Source organism: Saimiri boliviensis, chromosome 6, assembly GCF_048565385.1.
Source record: "Saimiri boliviensis isolate mSaiBol1 chromosome 6, mSaiBol1.pri, whole genome shotgun sequence".
Classification (NCBI taxonomy): domain Eukaryota; kingdom Metazoa; phylum Chordata; class Mammalia; order Primates; family Cebidae; genus Saimiri; species Saimiri boliviensis.
This window is the reverse complement of record NC_133454.1, coordinates 70,246,750-70,267,339: the sequence shown is the minus strand read 5'-3', so window position 1 is coordinate 70,267,339 and position 20,590 is coordinate 70,246,750. Positions and strand designations below refer to the sequence as shown.

Below are 20,590 nucleotides of genomic sequence, written 5' to 3'. Positions count from 1 at the left end.
CCATCTTGAATATTTCTTTTTGTTGTTGTTTCTGAGACAAAGCTCACTCTGTCACCTAGGCTGGAGTGCAGTGGCACAATCTTGGCTCACTGCAACTTCCACCTCCCAGGTTCAAGCAGTTCTTGTGCCTCAGCCTCCCGAGTAGCTGGGATTATAGGCATGTGTCACCACACCACACCCTGCTAATTTTTGTATTTTTAGTAGACACAGGGTTTCGCCATGTTGGTCAGGCTGGTCTTGAACTCCCGACCTCTGATGATCTGCCCACCTCTTCCAAAGTGCTGGGATTACAAGCTTCCCTCTAGTGATTCTGAGATGTTATGTTGCTATGTATAAATGCAGCTGTTGTACTTCAAAGTAGGGCCTGCCAACATAAGAGGCTGGAAAACATTTAAGTGTAGAGAGTGAATATTTTCAACCTCAAAGATTGTTTTTCTAGGCCGGGTGCAGTGGCTCACGCCTGTAATCCTAGCACTTGGGGAGGCCGAGGTGGGTGGATCACCTAAGGTCAGGAGTTCAAGACCAGCCTGGCCATCATGGTGAAACCCCATCTTTAAAAAAAAAAAAAAAAAAAAAAAATGTTTTTCTTACTGTTCTCAGGGACATCAGATTTTGATATTATTTTATTTATGAAACCATTTGCTCTTTATTTTCCCCCTTATAATACCCAGACTAGTCTGACGCTGTTATTAATCAAAGCTACATTTATAGGATAAGCATGACCATGGTGAGAAGGTAATTGTTACATGTCCTGAGCTTGCTATAAACATTTAATCTTCTTGACATCCCTTATAATGGACAGATTTCATCACCTCATTTTACAAGTTTAACACATACTTAGGGGGAATTTGTGATTTTTCTTAGGCTTTAAAAAATATTGGCAGGGTATGGTGGCTCACATCTTTTATCTCAGCACTTTGGGAGGCCAAAGCGGGAGGATCACTTGAGCTTAGGGGTTCAAGACCAACCTGGGTAACATAGCCAGACTCCATCTTTAAAAAAATTTAAAAATTGGTCGGGCTTGGTGGCACATGCCTATAGTCTCAGTTACTGGGAGGCTGAGGTGGGAGGATCGCTTGATCCTGGGAGGTAAGAAACATTGGCTGATCTCTCCCGGCCCCTCCTGGGCCCTTGCTGAGCCCTCCTGGCCCCTTCCCAGAGCTGCAGCCCCAGATCCTTGTTTTCTGAGGTGCTGCTTGGCCCACACCCCTCAACTGCTAGTGGTGTGTCCCAGCTATAGGACACTGCCACCAGAAACTACACCTGTAAGGGGATGCTGGAGTCTTGGGAAGGAAGGTGACTGTTAACCTGTGGAGATGAGCTACTGTGTGAGCATTGGCCAAAATGACCAGGCTGCCCAGCCTCAGCCCAGATCAAGATCTAGAGATCAGGGAGGAAGTGGGTCTACCTCCCCGATGTGGCATGCAGCTCGTCAGATAAGAGGTGGAGCTACAGGTTCCACCCCTCCAGGACCACCAGCACCCAGGGAGTTTGTAGCCTCACGGCCTGGTTTTCCACAAGTCTGCCCCACCCCCGTGGCCACACAGCTGAAGCTTTGGCTCTACTTTCATTCGAGGGATGAGTAGGCTGGCATTGGGCCAACTGCCACCCCTGGCCCTGGACTCTCGTGACCATGTGATCCAGCTGGCTGGGACAATGCTAGGACCACCCTACCCATTTCAGTGTCCTAATTCTTTTGTCTGCTATTGTGGCAATGTGGTAAGTATAACCTTTTGGCAGAGTTTTTGAACTGCCTGGAACCCAAGATCCTAAACATTTTTTAACCATATTTAGGTTATGTTTTATTTTGGTTTTTATCTCCAATGGAGAAAGACTAAGATGGAAAAAAATATAGGATGGATGGCAATGGTGATGTAGGGAAAAAAAGTTAAAAAAATTTTTAATGAGAATAAAATACAGGATGAAGTGAATTGAAAGACTGGTTTAAATGCACTTCAAGGACAGTATTTCTGTGTTCGCAAAATTTGAGAATAAATTGGTCTTGAATTTTAAAAAATACGTATTTAGAATGTCAAGATCCTGACTTCCAATTTGAGAACAAGTAACCTGACACCTTCAATTGGGAGTGACTTGTGTGATCCCAAACTCTAATTTTCACAAAGAAGATGGAGCCCCAGTAGCTCTGAAATTCACATGAAGCCACGCCTCTGCTGCCTGGTCCAGTGCTGTGCTAACTGCTCAGCCTGCCCAGGTACAGCTGCGTCTTTGTCTACGGAGGAGGGAGTTCCACTGTGATGTATGCATCTCGCCTGCATGGGCAGGCCATTGACTACCCCCGCAACCAGTCTATGCCCACAGCCCTTTGTGTGGCAGGAGAGCTGGACTCTGAGCCCTCAACTGCTTAGAGAGAGGGTAGAGCTGGCCTTTAAGATGCTTTTGCTTTTTAGAGAGAGCAGAAGGGGAAGCATCGCACAGCAATAGGGCCACTTCCCTGCCAGAGGGGGTGGATGCCAAAGGTGCTGGATCCTTTGCTCACTGGTTTACCCTCAATATGCCAGGAAAAATAGTCATCCCAATTCACTGGTCCAGGTTTTTATCACACAGTATTGTGTGATGAAATTCTTCCCGTAGAATTACTTAACTGGATGAAATTACCATGTTTCTTTTTTGTCTTTAGAAATGTATTGCTCTGAGGCCGGGCGCGGTGGCTCAAGCCTGTAATCCCAGCACTTTGGGAGGCCGAGGCGGGTGGATCACGAGGTCGAGAGATTGAGACCATCCTGGTCAACATGGTGAAACCCCGTCTCTACTAAAAATACAAAAAATTAGCTGGGCATGGCGGCATGTGCCTGTAATCCCAGCTACTCAGGAGGCTGAGGCAGGAGAATGACTTGAACCCGGGAGGTGGAGGTTTTGGTGAGCCAAGATCACGCCATTGCACTCCAGCCTGGGCAACAAGAATGAAACTGTCTCAAAAAAGAAAACCAGGCTGGGTTCAGTTGCTTATGTCTGTAATCCTAGTACTTTGGGAGGCAGAGGAGGTCAGGAGTTCCAAACGAGCCTGGCCAACAACATGGTGAAACACCCATCTCTTCTAAAAATACAACAACAACAACAACAACAAAACATATATATATATATATATTAGTGGGTGTGGTTATGCATGCCTATAATCCCACCTACTTGGGAAGCTGAGGCAGGAGAATCACTTGAACCAGGGAGGCAGAGGTTGCAGTGAGCTGAGATTTCGCCACTGCACTACAGCCTGGGCAACCAAGTGAGACTCCGTCTCAAAAAAAAAAAAAAAAAAAAAAAAATCTAATACATTCATATGGTAATGAATGTTTCATTTTGTTTTTATTTTTATTTTAAATTTTTGAGACAGAGTCTCTCTGTTGCCCAGGCTGGAGTACAGTGGCACAACCTAGGCTCACTGCAACCTCCACCTCCCAGGTTCAAGTGATTCTGCCTCAGCCTCCTCAGTAGCTGGGACTCCAGGCGTATACCACCACACCTGGCTAATTTTGGTATTTTTAGTAGAGATGAGGTTTCGCCTTGTTAGCCAGGCTGGTCTTGAACTCGGTCTTGAACTTCTAACCTCAGGTGATCCACCCACCTCAGCCTCCCAAAGTGCTGGAATTGTCTTTTTTTTTTTTTTTTTTTTTTTAAATAAATTTTGTTCTTTGGAAGACCACTAAGAATAGCCATAAAATATCAATCCTTACATATTGAACCGCTCAAAAAAGAAACTCAAAACTAAATTTGGGTTCAGTGGCTTCTGAGGGTATACCACCAGTGAAGTCTCTGTTTTCAACAAGGGAGCGAATGGCAGACCCGCACACCTGAGGGCTCAGTGCTCTCAGAACTCCTGGCCTGGCTTCCTGCTGAGTGGCAGCAATCCCTCTCGTTTATTTGGAGACAAGAACCATGTCTCCATCTAGCTGCAGGCCTCTAGGGCAGGGACAGTATCCCGTCGGACTGGGATTCCCCATGGTGGCAATGACGGTCTCTCCTCCTTCCACACAACTGTGCTGCACTCAGGCTGTTTGTCAGGTTAGCAGAGCCTGGGGGAGACAGCTGGGACCTGGTCTGAATCCAATGCTAAGTCTCTGTTAACTCATTTGTGAAGGGGCAGGTGGGCAGCAATAGTGCCTGCCTTACAGCTATTACAAGATGTAGTATAGTCAATGGGAAGCCTTGTTCCAGGCATTGGAGGACACAGGGGAAGCTGACACCTTTCCTGCCTCAAGGAGCATCCTATGAGTGTGTCAGGAGAGACTAGAGAGGTCACATAAAAAGAAACGCCTGGCCATGTGTCCGGTGATAGAGAGGGCAGCAGATAAGGAAGAGGCACAAGAAGAGGCAACTCGGGTTGAGGTTATGAAGTGGGCCTGGGTGGACAAAGAGGAGAGGGCGTCGGCACTTGCATGAAAGCACACTGGAGGCATGAACAGTCAGTGCAGGGGAAATGGGGCGCCCTGCCTGGCATGCCGGAAGGCTCCAGCCAGCTGAGATGCCCGTGTCTTTGGAAAGAACATGCCCTGGCTCTGCCCCTACCTTTTTCCAGAGTAGACCAGTGATATGGTTCTGCCTTTGCTTTGTCCTGAGCACTCCCCATGGGGTGGGAGCAGGCAGGCTCGGTGTGCCCACTCCGCTCCCCCTGCTGCCATTATCAGCTGCGTCCAGATGGTCACAGGCTCCCTAATCTGGGATAATCGGCAGGTCGGAGCTCAGCTGGGACCCGGGCCTTTATGCCTGCTGTGATGGGTCAGCCCCCGGCTGGAGAGACCCTGTAGACAGGGCCCTGGGGCTTTGGAAGAGGGGGTGGGATGTGGGGCTGGCCTTGTGCTGGAGGGAGACGAAAGAAGCAGATGATCATTCCTCTCCCAAAGGCAATCTGAGTACAAATGAGGGGGAGCCTGCAGCTGGGGCCTGGCCAGCCTCTCCAGGCCTCACAGCCACAGGCCCAGAACCTCGCAGAATCAATCTATGGTGTCTTTTGTTCCCTTTCTACCCAGCAGTTTGTTGTTGCCCCTAGAGCCCCAGACGTTTTGTTTTGTTTTGTTTTTGAGGTGGAGTCTCACACTGTTGCCTGGGCTGGAGCACAGTGACGCGATGTAGGCTCACTGCAACCTCCGCCTCCCAGGTTCAAGCGATTCTTCTGCCTCAGCCTCCCAAGGAGCTGGGATTACAAGTACCCACCACCATGCCCGGCTAAATTTTTGTATTTTCAGTAGAGATGGGGTTTCACTATGATGGCCAGGCTGGTTTCGAATGCCTGACCTCGTGATCCACCAACCTTGACCTCCCAAAGTGTTGGGATTACAGGTGTGAGCCACTGTGCCCAGTGCCCCAGGTGTACAGTGCCATCAGGAACTTGTGCCCCCGTTGACACTGGGCAGCTCACAGGATCTGGTGCAGAGCAGGGTGACTCTATTCTCAGGGACCTGTGGTTGCGGTGCCCCCACCCTGAGCCTGCAGTTTGTTGTGAGCCTCCACTCCGTGGTTGCTCAGGGATTCATAACTTTTTGTTTTAGCCTCTTCCACGAGTGGAGGAGCCCCGACACCACCCCCACCACTTGTACCTGGCTCCTAGCAGTGAGTGCTGATAATCTCAAATTTAAGGACAGCAACTTCATCTGGGAGGAGTGTGGGAAGGGATGTGTTTGGGAATGGACACAGGCCTACAGAGGTGTTTGTAACCATGTCTTTTTAAGTGGTGGGAAACAGACATTTTAATTATTCTCTAACTGTTTACATATATAACAGGTTCTTTTTATGCATGAAATATTTTATAGTTTTTAAAAAATGCCCACACTACTCTTTTGAAAGTAAGTGAGATAATGTATATGTCAGAACCTAATACCGAAAGTGATAGTAAGAGGTAGGGCCTTAGGGAAGAGATGAAGTTGCTTACGAATGGGGGTAGGGCCTTCCTGAGTGAGGTGAGAGCCCTCATAGAAGAGGTCGGAGGGAGCTGCCTGGCCTCCCTCTACCATGAGAAGACTCAGCAAGAAAACACCATTTATGAAGCAGAGCACCCTTGCCAACACCAGATCTGCTGGCCACCTGATCTTGCACTTCCCAGCCTTGAGAACTGTGAGAACTAAGTTTCTGTTGTCCATAAATCACCCAGTCTAAGGTGTTTTGTGATTGTAGCTCAAATAGACTGCAATGGTATGAAAGTGCCTCATAAAGAGTAAACACAGGGAGCAGATATTGGACATTCCATCTCCAGGAGGGCAGACTGCAGCTGGAACACAGATCCAACAAAGTTGTTGGTTTTTTTGTTTGTTTCTTTGTTTTTGAGATGGATTCTTGCTCTGTCGCCCAGGCTGGAGTGCGGTGGCACGATCTCGGCTCACTGCAACCTCCACCTCCTGGGTTCAAGCAATTCTCTGCCTCAGGCCTCCCAAGTAGCTGGGATTATAGGCGCCCGCCACTACACCTGGCTAATTTTTATTTTTTTATTTTTAGTAGAGACGGGGTTTCACCATCTTGGACAGGCTGGAAAAGGTTTTATTTCTGCAAGAAAAGGGACCATTAAGTTAAGGGCTGTTTGTGTGAAGGTGCCATGAGGGAGAAGAGTGTACACCTGAGCTCTGCTTGCCGCTCTGCCTCCTGGCTCAGGCTGTCCAAGTCTGAGTCACCTGCCCAGGTTCTGGACGATGGTGACACAGCCATGGGAGCTGGTGCAGCGCTGCAGGGATGGCTGGGCCTCCACCTGCCCACTGCTGGGGTCAAAGGTGAAGACCTTATCGGTGCTTTCTCCGCGATCATCCCGCCCACCAAGGATGTGGACCTTCCCATCACACACAGTGACTCCACAGCTCTCCTGGGTGGACAAACAGAAACACAATTAACGATCAGGTCCAGCCTGTGCTCCCTCTGTCTCTACCTGGCCAGGCCAGATAAGAGAACCTTGACCCACAGACTGTGAGCAGGCAATCCGGACTGCAGAGAGGCAGGACACTGGATGGACCAGAGTTCGAGCTCTGGCTTGAGCCTTACTCAGCGAATGGCCTTAGGCAAGTCACTTAACCTCTCTGGACCTGTGAGTTTCCTCATCTGCAAAGGGAGAAGAACAAGAGTGCCTTCTTCACAGGATTCCCTTAACAGTTAATGGGAGTTAAGCATATAAAGCATTTTACATAGAGCCTGGAATATGGTAAGCACACCAGTAACAATAATCTCCACTGCCACCATCTTAGAATCTCAGACTCAGAGAAGCCAGAAATCTCACTCTTAAGGTCACTAAAGGTCAGAACTGGCAGAGACCACCAGTCCAGCCATACCTGTGTAGTCTCTGGAATTTTGGGGGATGGAGATGAAGGTAGGGGAGGCAAGGAACTGCAGGGGCCAGAGCTCCCAGGACTTGGGCCTCATATCACTAGAGAGCAGAACTTAGTCTCTTTCCTACCTCTTTCCCCATAATTGGTTACCAGCAGTGGCCTTAGGGCAGGAGAAACCGCAGGGTCATTTAGACCAAACTCCCACTCAAAGCTACAGCACTTGGAACTGCAGAGTTCTAGGCTCTGCCTTAACAGGGGCTAGGTGCTGAAGCTCTCTAAGGCCAATCTCCTCATCTGTGAAATGCATGGTTCGCTATCACTGAGGACAAGGCTAGAGAACTATGTATAACAAAACCACCAAGCATGGAGTCACACCAGATTCACAAGCTCCAAGAACCAGAGCCTTAGAAATGGCTTCTGCTCTCCTGCCTTGAAGCTTCCACTTACCACAGGGCTGGGGAGGACAGCTGCCTCCCCCCACACATCTGTGCCTGGATCATAGGTAAAGATTTTGCTCATGAGACCCCCCAGGACATAGATGGTGTCATCCAGGGAGACAGCCTCGAGACACCGCTGTGAGAAGGGTGCTGGTGACCGCAGGCTCCACTGGTCTTCCTTGGGGTCAAAGCACTGCACCTGAGGGGCAAGAGGAGCAGTGGTGATGAAGCCTCACCTCCCCCCCACCCCCCCGCAACTGCCCCACTGCCCACACGCTGCCACCTCTCTCCCCAAGGGACACTCATTCAAAACAACATTTGCCAGATGTCCACCAGGCCCAAGCCAGCATCTGGGAGGGAGGGGGAGAGCCACGGTTCCTGCCCTCAAGGGCTCTCCATCTAGTTCTATGTTCTATCCTCTGCCTCTGGACTCCCTTTGTCAAAAGCCTCATCTTTCAAGGTCCTGCTCAAATGCCACCCCATCCTTACAGGCTTCCCTGGTGTTTCCACTCCTCCTCCCCTTGCGGGAACAGCCTCCCTCTGATGGAGAACACAGTTGCGTCATGTGAGATGAATCACAGGGGCACATCACACAGAGCTGGGAGAGGTACCATCTGCTTTAGGGTTATAAAGGGTTATAGAGCAGACCCCCCCCACAGGGATGTGTTCCTGGCTGAATACACTGCCAACTCTTTTCCTGGTGCTCTCAGGTCATAAGATTCCAATTGAGGTGTCTTGCAGTCCTATTCCTACAGCTGTTCACATGCCCATGGGTGTTTCTGATGCCCTTAACAGTTTTTGTACAGTTCCCTGCTCACCTCACTCTATTTCCTCAACTGTTTCCTTGGAGACCCCCTACAGCAGCCTGTAATAAATTTGTGCCGCATGGGATGGTGTTAAATGGGGCCTCCCACCATGAGTGCCCATCACTCCACTCCAGGAGGGTTTGCTGGAAGAATGTGGTCAGGGAATTAAAAAGGCTGGGCACCCTAATTTGGGAAATAGGTCTCAGGACCACAGGCCTATGAGCCATCAGGGGAGGAGGGAACTGCTATAATAAAGATTTTTATTTGCAAAAAGCCTAAATGTCCAACAATAAAAGATGAGTAGACTCTAGTTCATCCACCAAGTGGAATAGTACAGACATTGAAATAACAGCTGTACAGTTGCTAAGCACGTGGAAAGTGCTCATACTTAAATTAGAATAAAAAGCAGGATGCAAAATTCTACTAACAGTGAGAACACAAAACTGCAAGAAAAACAAAAATCAATTCGGTGGAAGCCTGGAAGGCAATGCATCAAAATATTAATAGCAGCTCTGCCTAAACAGGGGGATTATGGGTGATTTTTTTCTATTCTGTTTTCTCTAAGTTTTCAGTAATGAGTGTATTATTTTTGGAATGGAACAAAAACATTTTAACTATCTTGCCCTTAATTTTTAAAATCTATGAAACTTACATGGCACCAGCCCAAACATTTGAGTCTTGGTATGCTGCTGACCCATTGTGTGACCTTGGGGTCATTTTTTCTGCTCATTTCCTTGCCTGAAACATGGAGGTGATTTGTCTGGGCTGTTGATGGGATTAAGTAAAGAAATGGACAAGGGCATGGAAATGCCCAGCTCTGCGCCTGGCACACATTGGGCGCCGCAGCCTCCCGATGCCCGCGCCCACCTTGTCCGTATTGACGCCGTCCTGCCCGGCACCCCCGATCACAAAGAGCTGGCCCGCGCAGGACGCCACCGCTGCCGAGCTCACGGCCTCCGGGAGGGGCGTGGCAGCCGCCCAGGTGTTGGAGAAGGGGTCGTAGCGCTCCACGCTGCGCAGGCGCCTCAGGCCGTCGAAGCCACCCACCGCGAACAGCTGCAAGTGAGAACATGGGCCATGGCGCCAGGAGTCAGGGCCTTAGGCCCCTCGGGCTCGCTGCTTCAGTCTTACAGTCTTTGAGCTGGAAACTAACCTGTCCCCAACCCAACTTCAGGACCAAACCGACCCGGAAGCCCAGCGCTGCCACCACCTGGGCGTCCTCCACCTAGTTGCTGTACCTCCCTGAGCCGGTTTCCTCTCATTTACCGGGGATAATGAGACCTTTCTCTAGGATGGGTACTGAATTCGGGTTAGAGCTGTAAAATACCTGACACCAAGCTGATGCTTAATAATAATAGCTAGTATTAGACTTTACCACCCCACTTAATTGATTCTAAGCAGCATTTTTATTTGTGTTTCTGGATTCGGGATGTAGCTTACAAAGATAATTGACAGATTCTTTTTGTCTTGAGTGGCAGAGTCAACCTCTGAACCTAGACTGTATGACCCCAGAGCCTACACCCTTGACCATCAGGCTGTTACTGTTACAGTAATTGCTATTATTATTAGCATCAGTATTATTATGTGACCTTGGACAAGTCTCTTTCTTTTTCGGGGGGCCTCAGACCCTTCTTACAAAAAGAGGGTTTTAGAGCACCTCCCTCCAGGACATCCACAGATCTGTACCTTGGGTCCCAGGGTAGCAGGTGCAGCTCGTGCCTACCTGCCCCTGCACAACTGCCATCTTGTGCCGCCACCTGCCCTTGTGCAGAGAGGCTACCTTGATCCAGGTGTGCAGATGGGAGCTAAACATCCACACATCGTGACTGTTGATGTGGCCTCCTAGGGAGAGAGAAGCACCTGTTGCCCACAGCTGTCTTGCTGTCCCCAGCACCCCCAAAGAGCTAGAAACTAGGGCCCCCAGATCCAAAAGAAGGGTTACGGGAAGGCAGCAGGAGTTCCCCTTGAGCTGGTGTAAGACTCTGGGTCTATGACCCAGACAGTGTGCTCTGAGTAAGTGGTGAGAAGGTCTGAGTTAGGACTCTTGAAGGGAGAAGGCTGAAAGATTCAGGAAGAAGGGGCTAGTTTTCATTGGGCAGTGGTGGTGGTCTGTCAGGCTCTGTGCTCAGAGAAGCAAAGGAGGGACTGCTGTACTAAAGGTAAGAGTGCAAAGGGTACCCAAGGCAAGCATCTGGAATGTGCTGGGGACCCAGGAAAAGCAGAGCCACCTGCACTGGGAGCCAGGAGGGGTAGAGGGTGGCCCAGTAACTCTCCCTTCCTTCTGCCTTCACCTGCACAATTTCATTTCTGATCTCATCCCTCCATGAGGTGTTGGGAATACTACAGCCAATTTACATATAAGAAACTCAGATGAGACTTAGAGACCAGCAATGACCTGAAGACTACACGGCCTTTTGTCAGAGCAATGGGCAGAACCAGAGCTTCTGGCTCCAGACCCAGCATTGGTGCTGCTGGAGGACATGGCATGCCCTATAGGACCAGACACTGGGGACGCAGGCTGTGGACTTTTTCTTCCCATGCCTAGCCACCCTGGGGATCTTGGTCGGGGATTCACCTCTGAATGGGGGCCTCCCTGCGGACAACCCTAACTGTACCCCTCAGCCTGAGCCTGTGACCACAGCCACATCTGTTTGGTAGTCCCATCTTTGTATATTTCTAGTGGCACCCAACAGAGGCCCCACATGTTGCTCAGAGCCATTAACGACCTTGGATAAACCGTCCAGTGGTAATGTGTGGTCTCTGAGGCCTCCACTGCTTATTTTCTTGCTCCTTATCCTTTGCAGGCACCCATAACTCACTACAACATCAAGTTCAATCTACTTATCTCCAGACTCAAAGCCTCCCTGATCCGACTCCTGCCTCATCTATGATACTCAGCCTGTGCTTCAGAGCCCCAAGTGCCCACGGTTCCTTTCTGCATGTCTTTGCCCTTGTGCCTCTGCCTATACTGTTCCCTCCAACTTTCAAGGTCCAGCTGAAAAGTCATCCCTTCCATGAAGCTGGGATAGATTCCCTGAGTGGCATTCCAGATCATCTGGGGACTCTCAGAGTTCTGATCACATTCTGCCTGGTGGTAAAGTGAAGTCTGTCTCTCCTCTCCAGGAAACCAGGGGAGCAAGGACTGTGTTTTATGCTTCTCTGAGTCTTTAGGGACTGAGCCTCAGAGAGGACACAGTTTGTTGGTATCAAACAGCTTTGTGTTCCTCCTAGCTTTGCCATTTTTGAGACAATTGGGGAAATTCTGAGCCTCTCTGAGCCTTCCTCATCCGTAAACAGCATTGTATGGGGATTAAATGATAACCAATGTAAGCTGCTTAGCATAATGTTCGGCACACAGTAGGCTAGATGAGGTGATTATTAATACTAACACGAACTGAAATCCCTAGGAAACCGGCTCAGAACAAAAAGCAACCATAGGAATTGAAGTTGACATTGCTGAATAAAGGGGGCGTCACACCCGTAGTTTCTGCTCACTCCAGCCAGTAACTAACTGTAGGCTACCAGGAAACATCCCGCCTTCCTCTCCCGATTGGAGGGAAAAGCAAAGGGGGCGGATTGCGAGAGGGGACTAGCCAATCCCGTGAGCTCCCGTTGCGGCCCCACCCTCACCAGAGACGTAGACGTCATTGCGGAGAGCACAGGCGGCGAATTCTGAGCGAGTGTAGCCGGGCAGGCTGGGCAGTGGGGTCCACCGCTGGCTCTCTGGGTGGTAGGCATCGGCGAAGGGCAGCTTCAGGAGACCTCTGCGGTCGCAACCGCCGATGACCACGATCACTTCAGCTAGGTCCATGAATCTGGCGTGCGGATAAGCCCAGTGCCTGTTGGGCCGCACCCAAGTCCGGCCCTCTCACCCTCTCGACCACAATACACTGTCTCGCTTCCTTTCATGCGCTTCTGCCACCACCCCACCCACCGGCCCTCAGGTCCCACTCCCGCTGGACTCTGCCACTTCCAACTTTCCCTGCGGGTATTAATGGGAAGAGAATCACTAATTCTTACTGCATTCTGCTGACCTCTAAACTACAGAAAAAACAATCCTTACAGATCCCTTGCCCTCACCTAGAAAAATCACCTTGTTTAATCCGTATGACAATTCTATTAGTAGGGATTATTACCCCTTTCACAGAGGAGGAAACTGAGGCTCACATATCATGGCGTGCCCAAAGTTATGCAGCCATTAAGCGACAGAGCTGTAATTCAAGCCCAGGTTTGTCTGTGGGTTAACTCATCAACACCCTTTTCTCACGTGCAACCTCTGATTCTGCGGCCTCCCTCCTACTACGACATCCCTTCATCCTTAATTCCATTGAGCCAGATAACTCACCCTTTCAGCAAACCATTCTTCCCTCTCACTGACCCCTCAGGCATCTGACCCCACCAGAATTTCCATACCCTTTAGCCACTGGTTTTCTAATTCCTTTGGCACATACTAAGCATCTGTGTCCCAGGCCCTGGGCTTAGCGTTAGAGATAGTGTCGTTCCTGGGGGCGTGACTGAGGACTACTCTACCCAGAGTCTCCCAGTCCAGCTTTCCATGGGCGAGGCAGGCCGCTTTCACTCTTTCCCCACGCCCCTGCCTATTTCCATCCCTCATTAGTCTGTGAGCTCCCAGAAGGCGTCCCTGTACCCTGCACAGAAATTTCGTAGAGTAGTAAGTACTCTCACGGTTGCAAGGAGGAAAGAAAGTGTGCCCCAGGTGTGGGATCTCTGCATCTCCCTGACTGGCCTGTTAACTAGTCAAGGGCAGAATTCGAAGCAAAGAGACTCTAAAATGTTCAACGAATGACTGAATATAACCAAGAGGCAGTACTAAAGGATGGTGAAGGAATGAATGAGCGGTGGAAGAAGGTGGGAAGAACGGAGGGCGGGAGGCTAGGAAACGGCGGCCGTACCTCCGCGGCCGGGCCCGCAGCGCGCCGGCCTCGCGGCCCAGGATGAAGCAGGCGCGGGCCTCGAGCAGCAGTGGGCGGCACTCGCCGCAGGCCTGCAGCAGCTCGTCCGCCTCCACCTTCTCCAGGAAGTAGGCGGGCGCCAGCAGCGGCAGGCGCACGTGCTCCAGCAGGCGTCGCAGCTGCCCGCGGCGGGCCGGCGCGTCGTGGCGCACCCAGCGCATGGCCGCCTCGAACACGGCCTCCTCGCGCGCCACGCCCAGCGCGGGGTCCGCCAGCAGCGCCGCCACCTCTTCAGGCGCCAGCTCCAGGAAGTCGGCGTGGCGCGCCACCTCGGCGAAGGCCTGGCGCAGGACCCGGCCGCAACGCTCGGCCAGCGGGGCCAGCGAGAAGGCGGCGGCCACGCGGCGCAGCGCCAGACTGTTGGCGGCGCGCAGGCGGCGCTCGAAAAAGCGCACGCAGGCCTCGCGCAGGCCCGCCACGCCCAGCCGCTCCGCCAGCGCCAGCACGGCCGCCGCCTCGTCCTCCGCGCGCAGCCGCACGCCCGCGCCGTACACGTAATCGAGCACCACCGCTAGTGCCTCCGCCGCCCCGGCCGGGCCGGAGTCCGGCGCGTCGGGCACCACGGGCACCACAGCTGGGACGTGCTCGGGTCGCCCGGCCGCGAACAAGCTGCGGAAGTAGGCGCTGCCCGCGCTGAGCGCCGCGCGGTGGCAAGGGAAGTCGCGGCCCCCGGCGCGCAGCACAACGTCGGTGAGGGTGCCGCTCCGCCGGTACGCGTTGAGGGTCTGCAGCACGCGCTGCGCGTGGCAAGGGCCAGCACAAGGCGCCTCGCAGCCCGGCTCCGACTCCTCCGTCCCAGGGGCTTCCCGCATCCTGCCGGGGAGAGAACACAAACAACGTCGGGGAAGCCACCTGGCTGCGCCCGGGAGAGGGAACCGCCCTCATCCGTTTGTTCCCTCCCTTGACCATTCGTTCAGCGACTCCCCCCTCCGTCCACCGTCCAGGTTCCTTATGGCAACAGTGACCCAGGCCCGCCTCACCACTACATTCTGCCCTGCGTACCCACTCAGACACAGTGCCCTTTTCGGTTCTTCAAACTCGCTAAACGTTTTCCTATCGTTATCTGCAGGAGACAGATGGCGCGCTCTCAGATAGGGTAATCGGAGGAGGGTCTAATAAAGGAATGATTTCCAACAGCGGAGGAGGCGTTAGGGACTCCAGCAGGGGTAGGGCAGTCCAGCAGGCTGCTAACAGCAGGGCGCCTTGGCCGCCCCGGGGTCTGAATCGGGAGGTAAGCGAGGTTACTGGAACCTGGAAATACATCTGTGTAAGGAGGATCCCATGACGCGCTGAAGCCCTGGGTCGAGGGACTCAGGCTGCCCTACAGAGACCCAGTGTGTGCGTGTGCAGGGGAGAGAGGGTACAGTAACTCCACAGTCCTCTGCTCAGTCCACCCTGTCTCCTGTGGATGTCTGGTAGGTGCTTGGCGCTGACCACACCCTGAGCACTCCCCCGACAGACAGAATTCATACACACAGCATTCGAGCAAACGGTTTCAACAAGTATTGGGAGCCTTTTCTGTGCCAGGCAGTGAGAAGGACAACCATAGTTTGGGTGTGCCCGGAGCTCCCAGCCTGGCGGGGTTGCCTCAGGCAGGCACCGAGTGTTGGGGGAGTTCTTAAGAAGGGGCGCTGAACCCGGGTGGAGGGGAGTCAGGGAGGATGTCCATTCCAGCCGAAAGGATAATTCTGAAAGGAGGGCGGGTTAGAGCCCAGGCTGAGGGAAGCTGGCCCTGTGTCTAGTGAGTTCTGTTGGTGTTCTCCAGGTAGCAGCGTCAGGAAGTGGAAAGAACTCTAGGGACAAATGGGGATTCTAACCCTGTCCCTGCCACTGGCTCACGGTGTGGCCAAGGCAAGTCCCTCCTCTCACCTGCCCGCCTTGGCCTCAGTTACCTCATCTGAAATGGGATAATAATGCCTACCTCCCAGGGCTGTGGCTTCATGACTATTACATGGGCTGTATGAAAAGTGCTAGCACATAGTAGGAGCTACATGAGTGTTTCCCTACATTGTTTTTACTCAAGAGGAAGGGAGGACACTGTGTGTGCCAGCTGCTTTTATAGACATTATTTAATTTCATCCTCACAACCCTGAGAAGTTTCTTTAGCCCACCCCTGCCCTTTCAGTTTAGTCATAAGGGAAACAAGCACACACAGGACACCTGCCCTTCAGAGGTCTGCAGTCAGGCTCGGCGGAGGGTGTTGTGAAGGCACTCTGCAGACTGAGGGGCTGGGCCATGCTGGTTATGATTTGGCCATTATGAACAGGCACCTCTGCTTGCACACCCCCAGGGACAGGGAGCTCCCTCCTATCCATCAGCTTACTCTAGAAAGCTCAGGACCACCCTCTGAGCCCTGCCTTTCCCTCCATCCTCCTGCTCCCAGCTGCTCTGCTGCCTCTGGAGGTCACATCCTGCCCAGTGTCAGCCTGGCTTTCATGCCCTGGTCATCCTGGGCAGCGGATCCCCTGCCCAGCATCATGAGAAATGAGCTCCCTGGTGGACAAGAAAGTTAACTACTTGTTTTTTTTTTTTTGTTTTTTTTGTTTTTTTTGTTTTTTTTTAAAGATGGGGTTTCACCGTGATGGCCAGGCTGGTCTTGAACTCCTGACCTAAGGTGATCCACCCACCTCGGCCTCCCAAAGTGCTAGGATTACAGGCGTGAGCCACTGTGCCCGGCGAAAGTTAACTACTTTCGCCCAAGTGGAGAGGCTGGATCCTGAATGCACCTGGCTCCAGAGTTTGCATGCCACACTTGCCAGGATGGGGTATGTCCCAAGGAGCAGCCAGGACCGGTCATGCTGCAAACAGTCTGTCCTCTACTGGCCCAAAAAGCAACTACGCTCTGAGTTGAGACCCAGGAGGACAGGTCTCATCAGCATAAGGATGTACTTCTTCCAGAGGTGTCCCACAGCACAAGCAGTTCCCTGGGGAGGGAGAGTCCCCTCCTAGAAGTGTGTCAGTATTTTTTCATTTTACTTTCTACTGCACTGGGCGCTCTGGACACACAGGGTCATCAGATCCAGCATTCACTCTGGGGATCCCCAGTCTGGGGGCTGAAGGACACCCAGTTGGAACATGGAAGGTAAAAATTCCCAGGTAGGGCTCAATAGGTATCCTCCCTTCTAGGCTGAATCTAGGCACTTCAAGCCAGGGGTCATGATGCAGACTGAAGGGCCCAGGCTGTAGAAGTTAACTCGAACATGCCACTATCACTGTCTTTTTCTCACACCCACATCCACTCACACAAACCCACACTCGGACTTGCAGACACCTCGCAGCCGGCAGCCCTGCAGCCTAAGCCTTGCCCCTCACACCTGGCGCTTACCTGGCCACGCCCTCTCCCAAGTGCTCCGCAGCTGCTGCTCTCAGGTATCACTCCCGTCTGTGCCTGCCGCCCACACCCCTGGCAGCCCAGGCTCCAGTGTTCCTGACGCTGTGCCTGACTCCTGCTCGGGCTCAGCTGCGGGAGGACAAAGGGGCTGGACGCCAGGAGGAAGGGGGAGGGAGGGGAAGGGAGATGCGAGTGGGGAGGGGGATGTTGGGCTTTTGTTCCACTCTTGGACTAGCCCTGGGAGAGAGGCAAAGAAAGGGGCCGTAAGAGTGGGATTGACTGTGTGTGCAACTCCAGGATTTGGCATGCCTGGGTTTGGGGGTGACCTGGTGCTGGCCTTGTTCCTGAACGAGGGCGGGTTTGAAGGTGTATGGTGCTGGAGTAGGGATGTGGGAGGGGTGTCATCATGCAGTTGTGGGCATGTAGGTTCCAGGGTGACTGTGTGCGATTGTGGAAGTGCATGGAATGAAGTGACGGTGTAGCATTGGCTGGGTGTGGACATGTGGCTGTGTGACCATGTAGATGCCAATGTGACTAAGCATGTGTGGGGGCACAGTGGCTCTGAGTCTCACTCCTTTAGCCCAGAGAGAGGTCAGAGCTTACCTCTGCCCCGGGAGGCAGAGCACTTGCCAGGCACTCAGTAGCACAGGCAGGAGGGCAAGTCCTCAAGGCTACTGTGGGGGTCCAGTGGAGCGTCCAACATTTGCAGGGGGCTTTTTTCCTTTTTACCTATAAAGTGCCAGAATCTCCTAGACTCAAGAATTCTATTCAGAAGATCCCTGTTTGGAAGAGACATACCACTTGGCTCTCAGGAAGCATGGAGTTAATTTGATGCAGGCTGAGGCTGGGGCTCAGCTTCCCCCTTTTCCCTCAGGACACACCCATGACCAGGACAAAGAGGGGAGTTACAGACCTGCTCCAACTCCACCACTGACCCCTGCCCACAGACAGCAGAGGCCCCAAGGGCTGAAAGGAAAGGACGCCTGTGGTCCCAGGGCTGTACTTTGGCTTTCAGCCCAGGTGCCCTCAGTCCTGGGCATGGGCATGGGCCCGCCTCAGGCAGGTCCAAAGCTCGGAGAAGTCAAAGCCAAATCCCTGCCAGGAAGAGGTCTCCCTGAGCGAAGGGCTTGTCCCAGCATAGCCAGGAGGTTCACAAAGCCTTTGTGTGGCTTCGAGGGCACCCGCCAGTCCCACTGCCAGCCCTACATTGGACCCAGGAGCCCTCCCACTCTGTGTGTCATTCCTAGCCGCTTATGGGAGGCACACACATGCGCCGGGGCCAGAGTCTGAGTGGGATTTTGGCTTGGCCTGTTCTAAGTTGTGTGGCCTTTGGAAGTCACTTTACCTGTCCAAGACTGTCTCCCTATCCACCATGTGAGGATACCAGCTCCCAGCCATGGGCATCATTGCGGACCCAGGGAAGAGGAGGCACCATCCTGCCACTTTCCCATTCATTCCTGAGAATGGTTCCTCCTCAAATCATAGGATCAGAACTGAAACCTAGACCCAGCACACTTGACCCCCACTCCTGCTGGCAATTCAGAGACAACACACATCAAGATGGCAGCTTTAATCGTATTGGCCAAGGCCCTTGGGTTCCCTCTGTTGTGGGCCTACTTAGCCACATACCCACTCTGACCATGTCCAAAACACTTTTCCCAGGTGAGCCCTGTTCTGTGGCCACTGATGTGGGAACCTGAGGTCACATCAGTCTGTGGACTCCTGGGTTGGGGGACCCTTCTGTCCTGGGCTCTGCTGGACACTTGGGCATGGGATTCAGTAGTCCTGAGCTCTCACTTCTGGCCATCTCCAGCTGCTCCCAGGGGACATGGCTCAGGCCTGCTCCTGGGGCAGGGGGCTGGCGGTGGCATGAGGTGGGGTGGGGAGGAGGACGTGTCTCCACATTGCAGCTGGCTTCCTCCTGGGCCGAGCCTCCTTGTGCTTCGAGACTGACAGGAAGAGCAGAGTTGCTTCAAGTAGAGGCCTGGCCCAGGCCCGTGGGGCAGGATAACAATGGAGAACTCAGTGGCCTCATGGCAGACAGGACAGACGGCACAGGTGAGCATCCGCACCCTCCATTGCCACAGGGGGTACAGCATGGCCCATGACCCATCAAAGCTTCAGGTTGGGATACAGGAGAGGGCCTCAGAAGGGGGGGACCAAGCCCTAAGTCCCATACTTCCCAGAAGGAGCCCCAGGCCTGTGGGGGCATCTGAGAGGCTTGAGTCCTGGCCCAGCTGGGCTCAGGGGACAGGAGTATCCCTCAAGAGAGGCTGTGGCTGACAAGGGGCTGCAGCCCACGAGGAGGCTGTGGAGCCTGCTCCCAGAGCACTCCGAGTTCAGACACGCTTCTGCCAGCTCTCCTAGGCTCCCCGGCTTCTGTGTCAGGTACAGGTGGGACAGACATGCCTTCAGCTAACGCCCACTCCTCTCTGTGAGGGTCTTGGCACGGCTGCCACCCCCTCGGGGGCCCACAGGGGTGGCGGTGCTGTTGGCGTATGTGTCGTAACTGTTGTCTGAACACACGGAGAGCTCGTCGGACACCTCTACGCCATCGCTGATCTCTGCTGGGCCAGAGGGAGACAGAATGTGAATTGGGGAGGAGGCAGTCATGAGAATGGCTGACAGATGGGGCGGGAAGGCTGCACCACCCAGCCAGGCACTTGGAGGCAGATGAAACCACTGGGCTCAGGTTGACATTGAGCCTGGCACTCAAGGCCCGTTTGGTCTCTGCTGAGCACTCTAGCTTCGCCTCTGTCTGCTGTCCCCTGGGACTCCACTTTGCAGCTACAGAAAACCACCTGTGCCCCTGAGCTTGACACCCATGTGTCCACTCTCCTCAGAGCCTTGGTGTGTGTCGGCCCCTCTCTCAGGAGTGACTGCTCCAACAACACCTCCTTTTCCTACAGTCTGGCTCAAGTCTTCTCATCTGTCACTCAGCCTCCTGGGAGCCTCATCGGAGCCCCAGGCTGGGTTGGAGCCTCCTTATGGCCACCCCAGCCCCTGCTTCCCTCTGCCTGGCCACATTCTGTATGGTTGCTGCCTGGGCCCCCAAAACACCTCACGGACAGGGGTGTGCTCTGGGCATCTGTGTCCCCAGGGTATGGTAGAGTGTTGGGCACAGAGCAGAGGCTCAAGAAAGCTCTGCTGAGTAGATCTCGGCCCCATGGAGCTGCCTCACTTCCTTCTTGGTGCCCAGGCAAGCGGTGCTCCCTTGCCACCTCTGCACACATGCCATGCCCATCTGGAATGTCCTTCCTTCCCTGAGCTCACTCAGCCCTCATCTTGAAGCCATTACCCAAGCACCTCCTCCACATCCTCCCCATCTCAATGTATCAGGCACCCAATGCCTTCCTCACTGCCCAGGCAGTCTGACCATGCCCTCCCCCAGCACTCCCATCGCAGAACTCAACTTCCCATGCCTCTGTTAATGCAGCTGCTGCCTCCATCAGCCTGGGAATGTTGACAGGGACTGGCAGAGAGCAAGGATGAGGCCAATATTGTAGGATCCGAGTACAAACCCGGCAAAGGGGGATGGGCCTTCAAAACAGACTCCTCCCCCTGCCCCACCCCTGCCCACCAACCAGGACACCGAGCCATGGTGGATGACACTGAGTGGATGACTGTGTGTGGCGGGGTGTGTGTTTCCACACTTGTGCTTGTGCCTTTGTGCGTGGGTATAATACCAGTGGGTTTGTGTATGTCTGTGTCCGTGTCCCTACCCATATGTGCTGCATGTGAATGTGTGTGCGTACACATCTGTTTGCATGACGGGGTGTAGACAGCTGAG

General features: G+C 53.2%; 2 protein-coding genes across 4 annotated transcripts in view; both read right to left on the bottom strand.

Moving 5' to 3' along the window:
- Positions 1-6,459: 6,459 nt before the first annotated feature.
- KLHL35 (kelch like family member 35) lies at positions 6,460-14,467 on the bottom strand. Its single transcript, XM_039470720.2, has 6 exons — positions 13,410-14,467; positions 12,127-12,311; positions 10,220-10,338; positions 9,364-9,552; positions 7,701-7,889; positions 6,460-6,796 (listed from the first exon to the last, which is right to left on the bottom strand). The coding sequence occupies exons 1-6, from the start codon at positions 14,279-14,281 to the stop codon at positions 6,608-6,610; spliced, it is 1,743 nt and encodes a 580-aa protein (XP_039326654.1). The 5' UTR covers positions 14,282-14,467; the 3' UTR covers positions 6,460-6,607.
- A 3,888-nt stretch (positions 14,468-18,355) lies between these two features.
- Positions 18,356-20,590, bottom strand: part of GDPD5 (glycerophosphodiester phosphodiesterase domain containing 5) — a 91,998-nt gene continuing 89,763 nt past the window's right edge. The window contains exon 17 of one of the 3 annotated variants that reach the window (XM_003923476.4): positions 18,356-19,364. In XM_003923476.4, coding sequence (XP_003923525.1) covers positions 19,216-19,364 — 149 coding nt within the window. In that variant the 3' untranslated portion in view covers positions 18,356-19,215. The remainder of the gene's footprint in view (positions 19,365-20,590) is intronic. The other 2 variants (XM_074400913.1, XR_012518065.1) reach the window with 2 other exon arrangements.